The sequence below is a fragment of the Zophobas morio genome, unplaced genomic scaffold (assembly GCF_036711695.1).
Source record: "Zophobas morio isolate AGI-343-1 ecotype UQ-CSIRO unplaced genomic scaffold, CSIRO_AGI_Zmor_V1 ptg000004l, whole genome shotgun sequence".
In the NCBI taxonomy this organism is placed as follows: Eukaryota; Metazoa; Arthropoda; class Insecta; order Coleoptera; family Tenebrionidae; genus Zophobas; species Zophobas morio.
The window spans coordinates 12,294,535-12,315,968 of NW_026972109.1; the positions used below are offsets into that span (position 1 = coordinate 12,294,535).

General features: G+C 32.0%; 2 protein-coding genes across 3 annotated transcripts in view; one reads left to right on the plus strand and one right to left on the minus strand.

The window, feature by feature from the left end:
* The window catches only part of LOC135141732 (uncharacterized), a 155,717-nt gene that overhangs the window by 70,152 nt on the left and 64,131 nt on the right, over nucleotides 1–21,434 (minus strand). For both annotated transcript variants that reach the window (XM_064073101.1, XM_064073110.1), the window contains exon 2: nucleotides 14,603–14,645. The gene's annotated coding sequence lies outside the window, so the exon portion shown is untranslated. The remainder of the gene's footprint in view (nucleotides 1–14,602; nucleotides 14,646–21,434) is intronic.
* On the plus strand, nucleotides 16,397–18,723 carry LOC135135953 (pre-mRNA-splicing factor 38B-like). The gene is made up of 4 exons (XM_064065081.1): nucleotides 16,397–16,484; nucleotides 16,661–16,761; nucleotides 18,229–18,460; nucleotides 18,518–18,723. Exons 1-4 carry the CDS (start codon nucleotides 16,397–16,399, stop codon nucleotides 18,721–18,723), a joined length of 627 nt encoding a protein of 208 aa, XP_063921151.1.

Genomic DNA, 21,434 nt, shown 5'->3' on the forward strand with positions numbered 1-21,434 from the left:
TAATTATTAATAATAGACAGACCGTGGACGGGGTGTTGTTAACCCATTACAAATTCATTGGACAATGTGTAGATGGCAGTTCCCATCAAGCAGTCCCCGATGAAAAAGCGCGTTTATGTCCTGATTATCAGTGGTGCGAGATCAATAACAGTGCACTTTGTTCCCGTTTGCCAAAAGCATACATTGTGCGTCGCTGTTTTTTATTTCTATGATGGATGTTCCCCAGCATTGCACGTTAGCCATTGAGCAGTGTTAAAAAGGTGGAGGCTCTTGGTGAATATGAAATAAGACGTGAAAATATGAAGGTTTGGGGTTTGCACAATGCGAAGAAAAAGGAAATGAAAAAAACCGAAAATTCTTTATCGGAAGCATGTGGAGAGGTGTTGAATGAGTCGGGGGTGTCGGGGGGTGTAATTGAAACTTTTGCTGTCAGATCGGAATATGTCGTCGGTTCGGGCGGATTATGATCATTTCCCAGTAGTCGTGTTCGCGGCCGATTCTTCGATCGTCAATCTAGAACGAGGTACACGGAGAAAAAACTGTAAGCGTAAATTAACAGATTTTGTGACAAGGGAGATCTTCTAAAAATGATGTGATTTGTTACTACTTTTTTTAGATTGATGTTCTCTCTCTTATTTTATGGTTATTTTAAACAAGTTTTTGATTTTTTTCTGAGATCTACAAATCCTATTAAATGCAATAGGTCCCACTTCTCTTGACGACCCTTTTATAATTATCAATGTTTAATTAAAATACTTACTATCAACGCGTTTCAGCTGCTGCACTGTCATGTTCTCGATATTTTTTAGTTTCTTTTAATAAAGTTTATAAAGTTTACGTTCCTTTTGCTGCATTGAAATAATTATTGTAATTATAACTAATTATGATATTATGATTACAATAGAAGGATCCGACTGGTTTTGTTCTTAGAACCTTAGTTTACCAATCTGCATTAACCAACTGTGTTAATTTTGATGTTAGGACCGACAAGACACACACATTGTTGAGTAATATTGTTTTCCCGAAATTTGTACATCTGTCAAACTAATTTAAATTTGTGATGCTAGAAGTTAAAAAAATTGGTCTAAAATTATTGCAACAAAACTTCCTTCGCCACTGAAATGCAGCCCAACAAATCTCAAATCTTTTGAAAAATTATCAAAAAAATTTTATTTTTGTTTTTTTTTAATCTATATAAAGTTAAAACTAACACTCTCGCCGCTTTTTTGACCTGAATTTTTCAGTTCTTCAATTTTTCGAGTTTTTCGGTGTCTAACTTTTGAATTTTTCAATTTTTAGATTTTGCCATTTTTCGATTTGAGTTTCCCGAGTTTTTAATTTTTAATTTTTCGTTTCGGTTTTTTATTTTTTTATTTTTTCATTTATTCGATTTTTCAATATCTCGATTTTATATTTTTCAAATTTTTTCAGTTTTTTGTTTCTTCAATTTTTCATTTTTTCAAATTTTTGATTTGTAACTCCTCGTTTCGGTTCCTTATTTTCTTTATTTTTCAGTTTTCCAGAGTTCAGATTTTTTAATTTTTCGTTCCCTCGATTTTTGATTTGGAATTTTTTAGTTTTCATTTTAAATATGTAATGTTATTATACCATTTTACAATTTTAGAATTTTTGTATTTTTCCATTTTAAATTTTTCTGTTTTTCGATCTTCTAATTCGTTTCGATCTCAATCTGGCTTTAATTTTTACTTAATATACTTAGTATTCTTTGAACAACACGATACTCAAAAATATATCTTACGTGGTCATTTCTTGTAAAGAAATAAAGGTTTTGCAATTAAGTTAAAAAAATCATCGCAACTTAGAGAGGGCGAGTGGGCGGGGCTTATATTTTGCAATTTTTTCTTAACATATGTAGTCATCTTTTCACAACAAAAACTTAAAACATGTTTAAAACGGTAAATTTGTAGGGAAATACGGATTTTGTAGTTACGTTTCGCCCCTCGGTCTAGCAAAGAATGAAAAATTCATCACGAGATTAAGCCCCACCCATCACTCCCCCACCTCAATAATAAGAACGTTTTCATTTGTTGTCAGACCGAGGGGCGGAGCGTAATTGCAAAATCCACGTTTCTCTACAAAAATTTACCATTCAAGTTTCTTGTTGTGAAAAGATGACTACGGATATTAATGAAAAAAGGCAAAATATAGGCTTTGCCCATCCACACTTTCTTAATCGTGACGATTTTTTTACTCGTAAGCCGTGGGGCGGAGCTTAATTGCAAAATCCTTTTTTTTTACAAGAAATTGCTATGTGAAACATGTCCTTGAGCAATCGTGTTGTTCAAAGCAAACTATATGTTTTAAGTAAAAAAGAAAGGCAAAAGATAAGCCCCGCCCATCCGTCTTGATTTAAATCAGGGTTTAATTTTTACTTAATGCACTTAATATTCTTTGGGTAACACCATACTCAAAAATATATCTTACATAGTAATTTCATGTAGAGAAATAAGTGTTTTGCAATTAAGCTCCGCCCTCTTGGCCCACGACAAATAAAAAATATCATCACAACTGAGATAGGGCGGGTGGGCGGGGCTTATATTTTAACTTTTTTTTCTTAATATACGTAGTCATGTTTTCACAACAAAAACTTAAAACACGTTTAAAATGTTAAATTTTTGTAATAAATACGGATTTTGCAGTTACGTTTTGCCCGTCGGTCTGGCAACGAATGAAAAATTCATCACGAGATTAAGCCCCACCCATACTTCCCCCACCTCAATAGTAAGAAAGATTTCATTTGTTGTCAACATTTCCCTACAAAAATGTACCATTTTAAACATGTTTTGAGCTTCTTGTTGTGAAAAGATGACTACGTATATTAATTAAAAAATGCAAAATATAATACATATATACTTTACGATTTTGTAATTTCTCCATTTTACAATTTTTGAGTTTTCCAATTTTTGGAGTGATTTGTTTTTTTCGATTTTTAAGTTTCTCGATTTTTAGTTTTTCAATGTATCGATTTTTTGTTTCTTCAGTTCTTCAGTTTGCAATTTTTTGATTTTCCACTTTTTTGATTTTTCAACTTTTAAAATCAGAATTGTAATTTCTGCTATTTCTTCACTTTTCGAGTTTTTAAGTTCAAATTTTTTAATTTTTCCATCTTCCAAATTTGAGTCCTTCAATTTTTAGATTTTGAAATTTTTCGAATTGAGTTCTCGAATTGTCAATTTTTAATGTTTCAATTTTTCGATTTCCAACTTTTCGTTTCGGTTTTGTATTTTCTCCATTTTAAAAATTTTTCTGTTTTTCAATGTCCTGATTTTATAATGTTTCTTTTTTTCCACTTTTGGATTTTTCAATTTTTCGATTTGCACTCTTTCGGTTCTCAATTTTTCGATTTTTAGATTTTTCATTTCTTCAATTTGTGATTTGCAATTTTTCTAATTTTCATTTTAAATATGTAATAATAGTTATAATTATTTACAATTTTACACTTTTTCATTTATACGATTTTTTGAGTTTACAATTTTGACGATTCTGTAACTTTTCGATTTTCCAATTTTTGGGTTTTCCAATTTTTCAAGTCATTAATTTTTTGGATTTTTAAGTTTCGTAAGCTTTAGTTTCCTAATGTTTCAATTTTTCGTTTTTTCAGTTCTTTGATATGCAATGTTTCGATTTGTCACTTTTTGATTTCGCAATTCTTCGATTTTTCATTTTTCCCGAATTTTAAGTATTCCGATTTTTCAACTTTTCAGATCAAAAAAATGAAAAAATTACAAAATTGTTTTTTTGAGTCTCTAAGTTTATATTTTTCTCTTTCTCAATTTTCCAACTTTTGAATTTTTCAATTTTTGGATTTTGCAATTTTTGGATTTGAGTTTTCAGTTTTTAATTTTTGGAATTTTTCGATTCCCAATTTCTCGTTTCGGTTTTTTATTTTTTAGTTGTTTCAAATTTTCGATTTTTCAGTGTTCTGATTTTATAATTTTTCTTTTTTTTTCATATGCATTTTTGAATTTTTCATTTGTGTCCTCAATTTTTTAAGTTCTTTATTGTTGTTTTTTATTTTCCCGACTTTTTAATTTTAAATTTCTAGATTTTATCACAATTTTTCGTTTTTTCATTTCCTTTATTTTTTTTTAAGTTTTTTCTTTTTATAATTTTTCGTTTATTCAATTTTTCAAATTTTCAATCTTCTATTTTTCATTTCCCCGAATTTCCTATTTTAAAATTTTTCTTTCATTTCCAATGTTTCGATTTTACAATACATATTTCGTTTTTTCGATTGTGCACTTTTTCGATTTTTAAGTTTCGCAATTTTAAATCTCTGGATTTTAAAATTTTTCGTTTCTTCTTTTTAAAATTTTCATTCTATACATTTTTGTTTTTATCATTTTTGATTTTTTAATGTTACCATTGTGCAGTTTTTCATTTTTTGAAAAAGTTCAAAAATCGAAATATAAAAAAATCGGAAAAAATTGAAACATCGAAAAACTAAAAAAATCAAAAACTGCAAAATCGAAAAAGTGGAAAATCGTAGAACTGAAGAAATGAAAAATTAGGGATCGGAAAAATTAATGAATCGAAAAATTGGAAAGAAGTAAAAACGAATCGAATCGAAGAAGCGGAAAACTCAAAAATTGTAAAATCGAAAAATTATAGAATCGTGAAAATTGGAAAGTCGAAATACTGTAACATCAAAACAACGAAAAGTTGAAAAATTAATATCGAGGAATTGAAAAATCAAAAATTAAAATGTAGTACTTCTAATATTTATAATTTTTACAATTTTTCACTTTTTCATTTATACGATTTTTCAAGTTTACAATTTTAACGATTATATAACTTTTCGATTTAATTTTTGAGTTTTCCAATTTTCTGATTCGATTCGTTTTTTCTTCTTCCTGATTTTAGTATAAAATGAAAATTTTGAAAAATCTAAAAATTGGAAATCAAGAACTTGAAAAATTGAAGAAATGAAAAATTGAAAAAGACAATTAAAAATTAAGAAACTTAAAAATCAAAAAAGTACTAAATCGAAAAAACGAAATATAGTAAAATCGAAATATCGAAAATTTAAAAATTGAAAAATTGAAAAATTTAAAAATAGGAAAATGGAGGAATTGAAAAATCAGAGATTGAAACTTTTATTAATCGAATAAACGAAAATTTATAAAATCGAAAGAAATATTGAAAAAATATAGGAAATAAAAGACGAAAAATTGTGATGTACAATGGAGAAAATAAAAATTAAACAATTGTGAAAATGAAAAATAAAAATCAAGCACTTGTAAAATTGAGCAAACGAAAAATTGAAAAATCGAAAAATGAAAAACTGAGAAACCGAAAAATCGAAAAATGAAAACCTGTAATATGAAAAAATTGAAAAATTACAAATCGACACACTAAAGAAACGAAAGATTGAAAAATTTTGGTAGTCGAGAAATTGAAAAAGTGAAAAAGTCAAAGTTGAAAAAACGAAAAATTATGGGACAAAATATTGAAAAATTGAGTAATTAAAAAATTAAAGAAAATGAAAAAGCGAAAAACTGTGATATCAAAAAATTGGTCGAATTTTATTTTTTATGATAATCCTAATTTAAAATAAATGTATGCATGTAATCTGAAAGGAAATGTAAAGAAGTTGTAATATAGTACAGTACTATAGCATAGTATAATTTTATGGGACTGGACCAACGAATAAATTTTGATTAACGATTTACCATGATTACCATAGTCTTAAACCGTTTACAAGTTTTCAGAGAACTCAGTTTCAAAGTTAAACTGTAAAATGTTTTGTAACAATTTTGATTTTTTTTGTCGGATGAAAAGTCAACACGTATTCATATAGCACACGTGCAGGAGTGTCTCATTTTAAAAAATAAAAAGAAATTTACTATTGGAAATGACGTCATCAGTTTGTTAGTGGGGATGATTAGCCAATTTTTGGCTGGCCTTTTACCATCTACATGCTAGTCCTAATATGTATACAAAATTTGACAAGAATCGGTCCAGCAGTTTTGAAGATTATCCGCTTACTAAAAATCTGGACAGACGACAGACGGACGAACAAACAGACAGACAGCCGTCCAATGAACTCTTTTACAATATTTCCTTAGCTTACGCTCAGGAAGTAAAAAGTTTATTGAAATATCACTTATAACAGGAATGTGCTATGGTTGCTATAGTGTTCTAAGTTAAAATTAATTGACATTTTTGACGTAAATCTCATGTGCTTGAGTAGTCTCATGATTAATCTTCACGTCTTCACCTATGAATACGTTGACAGGATAATATCAGACACATGTGAATTGTCAATTACGGTATTAAAACCTCAGCAAACTCTAACTTATAGACATTGACAACAAATTATTTTGTTGATTTCGATTGAAGGCGTGTGTTATCGCATTGGAAGCTTGTATTTTTGTAATTGGATCCATATATCGAACTTTTCTTGACGTCTGCACATTTCCCATAAATTTTGCCGGTTTTAGTAAAATTTTTTCTCTCTGCGTGTATGATTTTCTCGGTGGTCTCGTTCGCGGCCGATTCGTCGATCGTCAATCTAGAAACTCAGGTATTACCGGAAGATAGAGGGCGAAATAAATAGTGGTTTGAGATGAGAAAGCATCGCACTCCTCTAAATTTCTGTTTCCGTTTTTTCAGGTTGTTTCGCAATTTCTCTCGGCTGGCGTATCTCGTTCATCCCGATAAATAAGGAATGACTTTTGCAAGGGCGGCGGCACTGCTACAAGGGTGCCAACCCCATCAATAATAATGACTGGAAGTTCCCTCTAAATACACACTTCACTTAACTCTCCAAGCGAAATATTAATGCAACTAAATTGAAAATCAATATGGCGCAACTTGCGGACTTACTAACTAAAAGTCATCGGCGGATTTTTTTGATTGTTTGCTTTCGGGCGTTTTAAGATGGCTCGATATTGACTTAGGGATTCTACACGTAATTTACTTAACGTATTCAAACCCCGCATAATGTTTATCTTAAGTCGTACGAATGCCTCCAAGACGTTACTTTCATTTCCGACTAACAGCTTTTCTGCGCCCGGGTAAATACCAATAAATTACGGACAAATTTACATTTATATAAAAGTATAATTTTGGCAGGTAATTTTACTTATCTTCTCATCATGTAATTGGAAGCCGCGTTGCACGGGACTTAAAAGCTTCTACCCAATACTCATTTAAAAGCGACATTTAACGCAATTAATTTGTTGTACTTGAGCCAGCAGCCTCACAATGTTAATTAAACTCACACGTTGCTACTAATAAATTGCGCTTCGGATTTAATACAATTAATTTAATTGAAGCATTGCGAAGAACAAGAAAACACTGACACTGACAACAAGTACTTTGAAGATTCTACTATGTTGTTAACACGAAACTAAATTCATAAAAACTAAATAAAATTGTAATTAACTAGTATGTAATTATTTTTCATAGCGAAAATGACCAGAGACGTGGAATATTCAAAAGAGAGAAATATCAAGAAAAAATTTAATTAACACACCAGTGGAGAATAAGAGCTTAAAATAAAAAGAGAAATACTGTAGTTGCTTCATTTGTTTTGTTAAGGAGGATGTTATATTACATTACATACAGTCAGACTTCCAAAAAATAGTCTAAGATGACGTCACAAATTTTTAGGGGGGGGGAAAGACCAACCACAAGTGCGAACTTTGAGTGGAAAATTGTGAACAAAGCAGCTAATCTAATCGAACCACAATAAGACCGAAAAGAATAAAAAAAGCGTACCGGTTGGTTAATTAAATTACTATCATGAACTACCATCAAGAAGGTACATAACAGTATAATTTTGGCAGGTAATTCTGGTTATCTTCGTGTGAGTGCAGGCCGTGTTGCACAGCTTTAAAAGCTCCATCCAATACTCATTTAAAAGCGACATTTAACGCAATTAATTTGTTGTACTTGAGCTTGCAGCCTCACAATGTTAATTAAACTCACACGTTGCTACTAATAAATTGCTCTTTCGATTTAATTACGCCCCCTTGCCTTCTTCGGGCTTTTTCACCTACTATCGAGTCAGAATCGACATGCACCAGACAAATAAAGCAATTACGTGAGCCTCTAATTAGACGACTTATTAACGACGAAAACCAGTCGTCAGTCAAAACTCTTTAAGAGCTAGAGTCGTACATGAAGAGAAAACCCTGTGTATCTGGAGCTCTGTTTTACATTCTAAATTGAAAGAAGCATTGGTTATCTGCAAATTGCCTGACAATTTACAAACAAAGAAACGCCATTAACGTGGAAAGAAGGAGAACAATAATAAGAATACTTTATAAATTATAAGTGTCATGGAAGCAGGGCTTTTATTATTTATAACTCCGCAGTAATCATTAGGTATTTTTGTAAATAAATCCATTTATGAAAAAGTGAGCCGCTGGCGGTGGTGGTCTGTAATTTGATTTTAATTCAGTCTCTTTATACGGGAGCTATTATTTATCAGAAACTCGGCAGGATGCCGGAACGCACAGGGACGGACCGGGGGCGGCGAAATCGAACAGCGAATTAAAATTTCACTCGGATGTTCCCGCAAAAGCAACAACGAGGTTAGCAGGGTCATCGAATTTCCCCTTTCCAAACGTACTTTTTATTAGAGAGATAAATTCAAAGACAACGAATGAACCAGATAACTTGCACTACGGAATGACAGCAGAGAAGATTTGTCTTAATACAGGTTATTTGAAGCTTTCCCGAGCACTCTAATAGTAATTGCTAAACTCTTCTATTTTTAATAGAGCTAGCTCACTTGCACGGTTTCGTGAAGAAGCTAATTGCATTTTGCCTAAGTAAACACGAGACGAAGGAAATGTCAAAGGCAGCTCAAATTCGCCTATTAAAACGACGCGAAGATTTTAATTGTGATATGAGTACAGTCGGACTCGAATTTGAGTTGTTCTAGTCAAAGTACGACGTAGCGACTGTATTATTTTTTTTACTAATTTCAGCCTGCCTTAACGAACACGAACAGGGGTAATCAAACAGCCGCAGTGACCTAGAAAATTGCACAAGTTAGAGTTTCTTTTGACCATTTCTTCGGCTAGACAAAGTTAATGGCCCCGCTCTGGCATAAATTGTCTCTGGGGGACACTAACAAAATTAATTTTCAACATACATAATATGAGCCGAGCATTTGTTAAATAAAATGTCTAAAGTGGTCGGAGCAGTGTGCCGTAATAGGCACTGCACTATGGTAAGTTTAACAATGGGAAGGAGAGTGCTTTTGAGGTTTGTTAGACTTCCGATTGTTGCTGAAAGAATCATCAAGTATCCAGTTAATCTTAAAGTATTTCCTGTGATGATCCTCAAGTTTACTATCTAATAAAAGTTGCATAACCAACGTCGAAAACATTATTATTCTTTACTTCCCCGAAATGCCGGAAGTTGGGAAGTTTCACTGGTTAGTTCCATCGTTTAGTGTAGCTCACTCTTGACGAAAATCAAGCTCCGAGCTCGATTGAAGAGTTTGTTGAAAATCAGACTGAAAAATTGCGGGTGGTATTACTCGGTGTTAAATTTATGGTATCGATTTTATCTTGGTGTCAGAGGTCTTCGGACTCGATTAATTTCTTTCTTAATCTGGAATAAACGAGGCATAAACGCTACTGATAATGAGAAGGACAAACAAGCCATTTGGATGATAACCTCATTTTAAATTAATAATTCAAGCGACAATAAGCCCCAGTTATTGCAGGCAAGTTTTTATTAGTCCGTTTATGTCGGGATAAAGTTCTTACATAGTAAAAAATACATTTGGATACATATTTATATCAATAAACAGAGTTGCTCTTTGTTGAGTTCTGCTTTTACGGTCCGGTTATAAAATGAGTTTTTTTTATTACGATCAAAGCTATTAGATACTGGAAAAGTTTTAATGGCCACATTACGAGAAAAGTAATTATTCCAAGTTGTACGACAATCCCAAGTGTGATTTTTTTCACTCAAACCGTACGGCATATTTTGGTATGATTTGCATTTAGCAAGCGTAATGCTCTTGGACGAAAAACTGCATAGATACCAGAGACATTAAAGAACAATTTTCTGGCTAATTTATTATCTAAATGGTACATCTCCCCTTTTATTCCCCAATATTTCCGAAACAAAATATGGTCGGAATTACCCATATATCATTTCTATCTGGGACCATTACAGATAAAACGATGTGTCGGCATTATTATAATTTGTGGCTGGTCGGTTCGAATTTGGCGCGGAGGAATAACGGCCGGTAATTGGTCGTACGGACAAACTGTCACTCGGGAACACACCCCACAGCATAGTTCATTTTATCTATCAATATTTCGAGACAGGACAGCTTTTAAAGTGCTTTTCTAAAAGCAACTGGAATCATAGATCTCCACCAAGTTAAGGGAATTTATATCATGAATAATAATATATCTCCTATTAAAGGTATATAGAAGTATGGAGGAAAATTAGGAGTGTAGTTCACGTAAAGTTTTCGCAGTTTTCACCCAACTTTAAACTATCTACTTAATGAATTTAAGTTGTAAGAAGCTATTTACGTAAGCCAGAGAGTGTGTTATATAGGATGTTCTAAAAGCGACGTAGTTTCTGTGGGTAGTGTTTAGTAATCTAAATCTAGACGCACAAAAACTACTTCTGCTCACGGTTTCATTTAATTTGAAGCTTAGTTTAAAGTGCTAGCAGAAGTTCTAGGTTTCGAAGTTCATATTCTGCATCTCTTTATGTTGTCCAAACTGATAAGTTCTTTTGATTTAAGCAGTTCATCAGGATGCAACAATATTTTTACTTCCAGAGCGTAAGCTGAGGAAATAAGTCTCGTTTTCGTCTATCCGTCGGTCTGTCGTCTGTCCGGATTTAGGCGTTTTAAAGTTATCGTAAGCATGGTAAATGGTTCTCATAAAAAATTGGAAGGTTATTTGAACAGAACTTCAGACTTTTTCGAAAAATTTTATTTTGTTTTTGCAATTTTTGTTTTCTGATATCCTCTATAAATGAAAATGCAGGGGCGTAAATAACGGTCCCATAGCTTTTTTGACTTGAATTTTTCAGTTGTTCAATTTTTCATTTTTTTTGTTTCATTTTTTCCATTTCAAATTTTTCGACTTTTCAATTTTTGGATTTTTCAATTTATAGATATCGCAAATTTTCATTTCAGTTTTTTATTTTCTTTATTTTTACAATTTTTTCAATTTTATGTTCCGATTTTATAATTTTTTGTTTTTCCAATTTCACTTTTTTCAATTGTTCGTTTCGTCAATTTTTACATTTGCAGTTTTATCATGTTTCATATGGTAATTTCGTGTAGAAAAATGATGATTTTGGAACTAAACTCCACCATTCAGCCCACGATGAATTAAAAATTGAGAAGGGGTGGGTGGGCGGTTCTTATATTTTGTGCAGTTTTTCTTAATATACGAAGTCTTTTTTTCCAACAAGAAACTGAAAACGTGTTAACTATCCTGTTGTTAAAAGAAAACTCTATATATTAAAAAAAAGAATAAAGATTAAACCCCACCCACCCGCCCCGATATTGCAAAATATATATTTCTCTACAAAAATTTACTATTTTCAACATGTTTTAAGTTTCTTGTTGTGAAAAGAAGATTACAGGTATTATAAAAAAAGGCAATCAAATCTGTCAAATTAAACAAAGCATAACCTTAATCATGTAATTAAAAGTACGGTACAAACGGGCATTACAAATCGAATAACTACAAAATTGAAAAAACCAAATATTGCAAATTCGAAATCCTGGAAATTAAAAAATAGGAAAATGGGATAAATGAGAAATCCAGAAATTGCAAAATCAAAAAATTTGAAAATCAGGAAATCGGGGAACTGAAAAATGAAAAATTTAAAAGTCGGAAGGAACATTGAAAAAACAAAGGAAATGAAAATTAAAAAATCCGGAATATGAAAAATAAAAATAAAGAACTTGAAAGTTGAGGAAACAAAAAATGGAAAAATCGGAAAATTAAAAATTAAGAAACTGAAGACGCGAATAATGAAAAATTATAATATGTATCGAAAAATTGCAAAATCGAAAATTTTCAAAACGAAAAATTTCAAAACGAAAAATTCAACAAACGATAAATTGAAAAATTTGCAAGCGTAAAATTGAAAAATTGAAAAAATTGGGGTCGGTTTATGGAAAGCGAATTAAATATTAAATCCTCGATTAATTTAATTTTAATAGAATTAAAATGTAGAATTCCAGCCTGTGATTTGTTAAAATATGCACCTTGCATAGCAACGGATCTCAATTAAAATTAATCGCGATTAACTTTTAATTCGCTTTATTAGTTTTCCGATTTTTCAACTTTTGAAATAAAAAAAATGGAAAAATTACAAAATTCTAACTCAATCTTTTTCATTCCTTCAGTTTCTCGATTTGCAATTTTTCAAGTTTTTAAGTTTATATTTCTCGCTTTTTCAATTTTTCAACTCTTGAATTTTTCAATTTTTGGATTTTGCAATTTTTCGATTTGACTTTTCAATTTTTAATTTTCCATTTTCTCGTTTCGGTTTTTCATTTTTTTAATTGTTTCAAATTTTTCGAGTTTTCAATGTTTTGATTTTATAATTTTTCTTTTTTTCCCATATGTATTTTTGAATTTTTGGATTTTTCAATTTTTAGGTTTTCAGTTTTGCGATTTTTTTATTTTTCGTTTCTGTTCTCAATTTTTTAAGTTCTTTATTTTTATTTTTAATTTTCTCGATTTTTTAATTTTCATTTTCTAGATTTTATCGAAATTTTTGGTTTTTTCATTTCCTTTTTTTTTTCCCAATGTTTTGTTCGATTTTATAATTTCTGGTTTAATGAATTTCTCAAATTTTCAATCTTTGATTTTTCAGTTCCCCGAATTTCCAAATTTTTTATTTTTTTTTTCATTTTCAATATTTCGATTTAAAGTGTTCATTGTATACTTCTTTGTTTTTTCATTTTTGATTTTTAAATGTTACCATTTTGCCTTTTCCATTTTCCCATTCGAAAAGTTGAAAAATCGAAAAATTAAGAATCGAGATACTAAAAAATCAGAAAAAATTGAAAAAGCAAAAACTGCAAAATTGAAAAAGTGGAAATTCGTAGAAATGAAGAATCGAAAAATTGAAACATTGAAAAACTAATTACGGAGAAACTTAAAGATCGAAAAAATTACTGAATCGAAAAATTGGAATAAAGTAAAAACGAACCGAATCGAAATACTGGAAAACCCGAAAATTGTAAATTCGAAAAAGTGTACAATCGTCAAAATTGTAAAGTCGAAGCGCTTTAACATTGCAAGAACGAAAAATTTTTTCCAATTTTTCTCTTTTTCATTTATACGATTTTTCAAGTTTACAATTTTGACGATTCTATAACTTTTCGATTTTACAATTTTTGAGTTTTCCAATTGTTTGATTCGATTGGTTTTTTCTTCTTTGCAATTTTAGTATAAAGTATAAAATGAAAAGGTTGAAAAACCTAAAAATTGGAAATCAAGAACTTGAAAAGAAGGAAAATTGAAACACCGCCAATTAAAAATTGAGAAACTTAAAAATCGAAAAAATACTAAATCAAAACAACGAAATATAGTAAAATCGAAATATTGAAAATTAAAGAAATCGGAAAATCGGATTTGAGAAATTTAAAAATTCACGAATTGAATGAACGAAAATTTATAAAATCAAAAGAAATATTGAAAAAATAAAGGAAATAAAAGACGAAAAATTGTGATGTAAAATCAGAAAATGAAAATGAAACCATCCGGAAAATGAAAAATAAAATTCAAGAACGTGAAAAATCGACGAATGGAAAAATTTAAATAAATTGACTCATTCATGATTTTTTTTTGAGTCACTCAGTGTACGAAATTTAAAACCTTTTAATGCAATAATAAATCACAATATAGATTCATGATACATATTTTGCACATTTCGGATAGGATTTATTAGGCAAAATTTTGAAATGAGGTTATCAATTTTTTGGGAGGGGATAAACGAATACATTTTGCTTAACGATTTACCATGATTACGATCACTTTAAAATATTTACAAAATTTCAGAGTAATCGGTTTTGCAGTTTCAAAGTTATATTGCAAAATATTGTTATTCAGCTTTTAATTTTTTCCAAAAATTCTGGATGTCTAGGGTGAAAATTTGACACGGATTCAGACACCACAAAGAGCACGTCTATTCTTATACCATCCATTTGGCAGAAACATAACCTTATATTTTAAAACAAACAGTTTCGCTCACATATCCAACCATTGCGGTTTTAAAATGTAAAGTTACACACAGTTTCTGTCGACCTCGTTGGATATGTGACAAAAACTGTTTGTTTTAAATTGTAAGGATATGTTTCTGCCAAAGGGATGTCATAAGAGTAGACATGCGTTTTCAGTGGCCAATTTCTGTCAAAATAACCACGACCAATTTTTTTAATTTCTGAAATGTGCTTATCGTAAGTGAAAAAATCCAGAGGGTCATTGCTGACTGGATGTAATTTCCGTTTCTACAAATTTTTGCTTAGGATTATTTATAGTATTTTTGAGATTTTTGGAGAATACATACAAACATTAAAAAAAAAGGAAATACAAAATTTAGAACGAAAAGGTTAACTTACACTTTCGATGAAGTGGGATATAGTCGTCGAATGTACATCTCTTCTGAAACAAAAGAATATTTACGTAAATACATATTTTACTGGTGTTCTTAAGATCGGGATCATAGTGGGTACGATTAGGATTTTTGGTTTTGTAAAATCTGTAATCGGGCTCTGGATTTACGTTGTATTTTATCAGTGAATTTAAATCCTTGGAGTGATTTGAATCCGCATTCTTGGCAAATTCTTCACCCTCTATAAATCTCTTCAGAATTACTTTTTTATTAAACAACAGTTTGGATAGAATTTTTGAGTAGATTTGGAGAAATTTATAGCATGTATCTTATCGAATCTAAAATTCTTGGCCAGTGATTAATACCATAAGTTTATCACAATTATTTTAAACACTTTTTTGATAACAGCGTTGCGTGTGGCGTTGTTACCAATCAACCAAGATGAAAAAATATTAGGTACACAAAAATGTTTAATTTGAATATTGCGACAAAGGAAAATTTTTCTTTTATCTTTGCTTGAAAAAAAAACATTCTTAAAATTATTGACACACTTTTTAGGTTTATCTAAATCTCCTTGAATATTTTTCTTAATTTTAATTATCATTTTTATAGTCGGATCATTACAAAGTACATATTTTCGGGAAGTTTTAAAAGAAAAATCATTTGTCCTGGAAAGCACTTATAATGTCATTCCTATTGTGTTGTCACAAAACAAAGTTAATTAACCCTGATAGTGTCAAAAACTTTGCGTTACTTAGCAACCTTCTAAAGATCGACCGATAACTACCCACGAAGTTTTTAAATGTTACTTTAATTAAGTAGTTTGAATGGCTAGTTGTGCACACATTGATTTGATTCGAGTTTAGTTGTAGGTTTTTCCCGTGTTTGAGTCTGCCTTTAGAAAAATTATGAGTGAACCCCGTGCAATAATTTGAACCTGGCGCGCTGTGCAGCAGCCTGTGCTGCAATGGCCGTTCGATTTGGGGATTCCCGAATCCGTCGAAAACGGCAAAGTTTGTAAATTCGGTGTCCTGGTGTTGAGAAGCACTTTATTGTTGGCAAGATCCACTCATCTGAAAGCAAGTGACAATCTCTAATCCTTGTAGGGAGTGTTTTGTTTCGACTCTGCGTGACTCCTTCTAGGTGTCAGACTTTCGGTCGAATGGAGGGTCGGTTCAGCACACCTCCTCCCGTCCCTCCAGCCCAACGAGTGGAGGGAACGGTCGATAATACCGGGTTTTGGCTAGGGCTTCTCAAAAGGTCGGTTTATTGGCTCATTAAAATTATTAATATTGCGCCGCTGACGTCGCCGCCTTTGAATATATTTTGATTTTATTAGATTAGGCCGAGGCGTGCTGTCAAAAATCTCCGTGGAGTTAAGGTTTTAACGTCCGCGGTAATTAACTGATTATTTACATAGCATAATGGATTAATTACGGTAATTAACGCCAAGTGGAAAGTTCAACGTAATCCGATCAAAAAATTACGTGCCGCCTTGGAGGCAATGCCGACGTTAAAGGATTAGCCCCCGTCCTCTCGCCTTCCCGTTTAATCGGTCGTTTTGCTGCGCCGATCGCCTCCGTTTCATAAACATCCCGTAGGGCCTGCTATGGGGGCCCGAAGGGGGCCGAGTCCCCGGCGCGCCACCCTACGACCTAATACCAATAATTTTAATAATTATTCCAGACATTCCGAAACCTGCCACGAACCCACCTATGCTCGTTATGTGTAAAGACTAACTTAATAGCGTCCCAAATAATTGGACCATCGCATCGTTTCCCGACAATAACGCACTGAAAAAATGATTGCGAGACAACACTGCGAAAGCGGGCAACATCTTGTTGTACACTTGAGTGTCATCACAACCCCTGCAGTTGTCGGGGGCACAGGTTTACACTTAAAAATCGCAGATTTCAAAATAGAATGCGATCAACAATGTCTCTGTCTTTCTCTTACACACCGTTTTGCCTACTTATGGACTATAGTGGTTTCAAAAAACGTGAAAAACACATTAATTTTGGTTATTACCTCCTAACCAGTAGCCATAACTGCTTGATTCAACTAGTACACATTTGTTTCTGGTATTTGCAAATACTTATTTGCATAACTAGTGCTCGAAATGGTACTTTGGCGGACGAGAACGAAGTTAAAAACTCATTTGAGACTGTAAAAACATTCGCGAACGAGTTACACACTTGTTTTTACCACTGCACTTTAACAATAAAATAATTTGGCACGAGTTTTATAGCAAACAAAAAAGCTAAGTAGCGTAATTTCCAGCGAAATATCTTCATCTGTGTCGAGAAAACGGCGTACGTGAAAAAATTACGTTTTATGTCGCCAGTACCGGAAAATATTTGCGATTTGACGTTTATCTTTTAATCATATTTTTAATTTGGCGGCTTATGAGCACGGAGCTGTGTGTGACGCGATTTGGACATGAGTTGATTCTGAATTTCATACTAAATTTAACGGATTTAAAAAATCAATGCTGACCCAATACGGACGCAAAAATGTGGTTCCAATTATAGCCGCATCTACTAGGATTCAAAAGTGCAATTTTTACAGAGTGCAAAGCTCGAAACGGAGTTAAATAGGTGCATTTTCAGACCACGGCGCTGCATTTTCAGGATGTTACTGAATGTGGAAAAACAGTTTTATGGATATTGTGAATCTAATAGAGTAGAGATTTTTCCGTTTCCCTCGGTAATAATTTTTCTATATACATATATAAATAGAAATATATTTTTTTAAATCTAAATTTGCCAATTAACACAAGTCCAAGTACAATGTCGTTATACCAAGAAATACAATGAATTAAAAGTTACGTTTCTGTATACATCAAGTGAATTTTAAATTTATAATGTAAAATGTGTCATTCAAATTGTTGAGCGTGATTTATCGAAAAACGATTATCTGTCACACACATGAAACCTTTAATATAATATTATTGTTCAAAAATGACGTGTGTATTCATCAAACAACCACTGTCATATAATTAAAAAAAAAGGTGAGTATTACATTTTTTCAGCAGAAATCAAGATAAGCTACCGCAAAAGCGTTTGTAATAACAAATCGTGATAATTCTTTTTTTGGAATTTATCAAGTAAAAGCTGGAAATTTAGGGTTAACAAAATATTATTCAATAGGAGCTTTAATGGATTTTTTCATTTTTATGTGTGTTGGTTATTAAGATTTGTTTTTATTTTCCGAGCGATAGCCAAAGCAATTGTTGTAATGAGATTATTTTCACGGATGTCTAGTTTCATCTCCTTTATCTTTCACAGTTCGAAAAATACAAAAAATTATAACGAAATTTATACTGTAAAAGATGTCTTAAGATACATGCGGTATTGGTTGTGCTTTAGAAGTGAATGAAGTGTAAATAACTTTATAAATTTAAGCGTGACAGATACTATGAATTTTGCACAATCTGCCCATGATAGAGATCGCTGAAATTATAAATTGATACAATACAAATTAAATTTATGGCGAATATTCTAAAATGGGCAAAATTTTATTTGATGTGTTATTGTTTTATATATTCACAGTTTGTAGCAGATAATACAAAACAAACATTTATGAAATTCTGGTATGACACTAATATTAACTTAGGTTATCTGAACAATCAAGTACAAAACGGACGAAAGGACGAACAACATAGGACGAAAACTACGAATTACAAAGGACGAGAGGAACGAACAACAAAGGACGAAAATATCGAACAACAAAAGACGAAAAGGACGTACAACAAAGAACAAAAGGACGAACAACAAAGAACGAAAAGATCTAACAACAAAAGATGAAAAGGACGAACAACACAGGACGAAAAGGACGACCAACAAAGAACGAAAAACGAAAAACAGTAAAGACTAACAAAAAGATGGAAAGCATGAAGAGTGGAGAACGAAAAGGTGACAAGGAAGTACGAAGGGCGAAAAGGTCGAAGCACGAATAGGACGAAGGACGAAAAGGACGAAAGAAGACGAGAACGAAGGACGAATAGGACGAATAACGAACGACGAAAATTATCAAGGACGCAACGGACGGAGCACGGAGAACGAAAAGGCGAGAAAGCCGAAGGACAAAAGCACAAAGGATGAAAGGGACAAAGGACAAAAAGAGTGAAGGGCAAGTAATGAAAAGCATGAACAATCAAGTACAAAACGGACGAATGACAAAGGACGAAAAGGACGAGCAACGAAAGACGAACAAAAAAGGATGTAGAGTGTGAATAACAAAAGACGAAAAGGACGAACAACAAAGGACGAAAAGATCGAACAAACGACGAAAAAGAGAACAACAAAGGATGATCAACAAAGGGCGGAAAGAACTAACAACAAAGAACGAAAAGAACGAATAACAAATGACGAAAAGGACGAACCACAAAGGACGAAAAGGACGAAAAACGAAAAACAGTAAAGACTAACAACAAAGGATGGAAAGCATGAAAGGTGAAGAACGAAAAGGTGACAAGGAAGGAGGACGAAGGACGAATAACGAAAAACGAAAATTATCAAGGACGAAACGGACGGAGCACGGAGGACGAAAAGGTGAGAAAGTCGAAGGACCAAAAGCACAAAGGATGAAAAGGACAAAGGACAAGAAGAGTGAAGGGCAAGGAATGAAAAGCATGAACAATCAAGTACAAAACGAACAAATAACAAAGAATGAAAAGGACGAGCAATGAAGGACGAAAAAGTTGAACAACAAAAGATGAAAGGACGAAAATTATGAATAACAAAAGACGAAAAGGACGAACAACACACGATGAAAAGATCGAATAACAAAAGACGAAAAGATCGAACAACAAAGGAAGAAAAGGACGAACAACAAGGACGAGAAGGGCGAACAACAAAGGACGAATAACAGACAATAAACAACAGAGAACAAAAAGGATGAACAACAAAGGACGAAAGGAACGAACAACAAAGGACGAAAAGAACGAATAACAAAGGACGAAAAGGACGAACAACAAAGGACGAAAAGGACGAACTACAAAGGACAAAAGGACGAATAACAGAGGATGAAAAGAACGAATAACAAAGGACGAAAAGGACGAACAACAAAGGACGAAAAAGTCGAACAACAAAAGACGAAAAGGATGAACAACAAAGGTAGAAAAGGACGAACAAGCAGGAGATAAGTCAAATATCCAAAACTTTAGGCCCATAGCACTATTATCAAACTTTGCAAAACTATTTGAATGTATCTTATCCAACAATATATATTCTCATGTTATAAACTATATAGTACCAGAACAACATGGTTTTGTCAAAGGAAGATCGACTGTCACAAATCTATATGAATTTACTCAGTTTGTGTCTACTGCTTTAGATGATGGTTTGCAGGTAGATGTGCTATACACGGATTTGACGAAAGCGTTTGATCGTGTAAACCATTGTGTTCTGTTTAAAAAACTTGAAATGTATGGATTTTGTGATAATATATTGCTCTTATTAAAATCAATGATTATGGGAAGAAGGCAGTTTGTCGAGTACGGTGGATTTAAGTCTTTTGAGTTTATTGTAAATAGTGGGGTTGTTCAAGGCTCTAACTTAGGTCCTTTGCTGTTTGTAATTTTCTTCAATGATGTTGTAAAACATCTTAACTGCAAATGTTTCATATACGCAGACGACTTAAAGATAGTTAACATCATAAGATCTAATAATGATTGCTTAAAGCTGCAGGGCAATTTAGATAATTTTATTACTTGGAGTTGTATTAATAAACTAGAAATTAATAAAGACAAATGCAAAATCATGAGTTGCACCAGAAAAATAGATAAAATTAACTTTTATTATAATATCAATGGTGTACTGTTACAAAAGTGTAATGCATACAGAGATTTAGGAGTCAAAATTGATTCTACTTTGTCTTTCGTCCCACATATCGAACAAATGGTTAATAGCTCTCTAAGAACGGTAGGGTTTATTATAAGAAATGGAACAGATTTTAAAGATGTATTTAGTATTAAAATATTGTTTTATACTTTAGTGAGAAGCAAACTTGAATATTGTTGCATAATTTGGATGCCTTATTATCAAGTTTATATTAACCTCGTTGAAAATGTATTACGAAAAATTGCTAAATTCATCTATTTTAAAATGTATGGTACTTATCCGCCTCAGCACTGTGACTCAAGAGTGCTATTTGATATTGTAGGTGAATCCTCACTTCAAAGACGTAGGAATATGGCATGTATATCTTTTATGCAAAAACTGATAAACGGTAACATATCTTGTACATCTATATTAGAAAGTATAAAGTTTGTTTGTCCACGTGTAAACTGTCGCACTCCAACAACATTTTATTACAAAGTACCATGTACTTATCACCATTTTAACAGTCCACTAATCAGATGTTTAAGACTGTCTAATTGTATAATACCTCATGGAGTAGACGTATTTTTTGACAACTTTTATAATCCAAGACTTAAATTAAAGCTATTAACTGTTTGTAGAAATTTTTAATTGTTTGTAAAAATTTTTAATTAAGCGTATATATTTATGTATATTTAAACCACAATGTAAGTAAACGTATCATATCATATTTTTTCCTCTGTTCACTTTAAGAAGCTGTTAGTTTTAAGTTGAAATTTGTTAGTTTTTTTTTTCTGTATTAATGTTTACAAGTATGTACCTACTAATGTAACTCTGTGTGTTTCCACCATAGACGTTAGTCTGTTGGAATTAAAATTATTATTATTATTATTATTATAACAACAAAGAACGAAAAGACGAACAACAAAGGATGAAAAATACGAATAATAAAGGATGAGAAGGACGAACAACAAAGGAAGAAAAACGAAACAGTGAAGACGATCAACGGAGAATGGA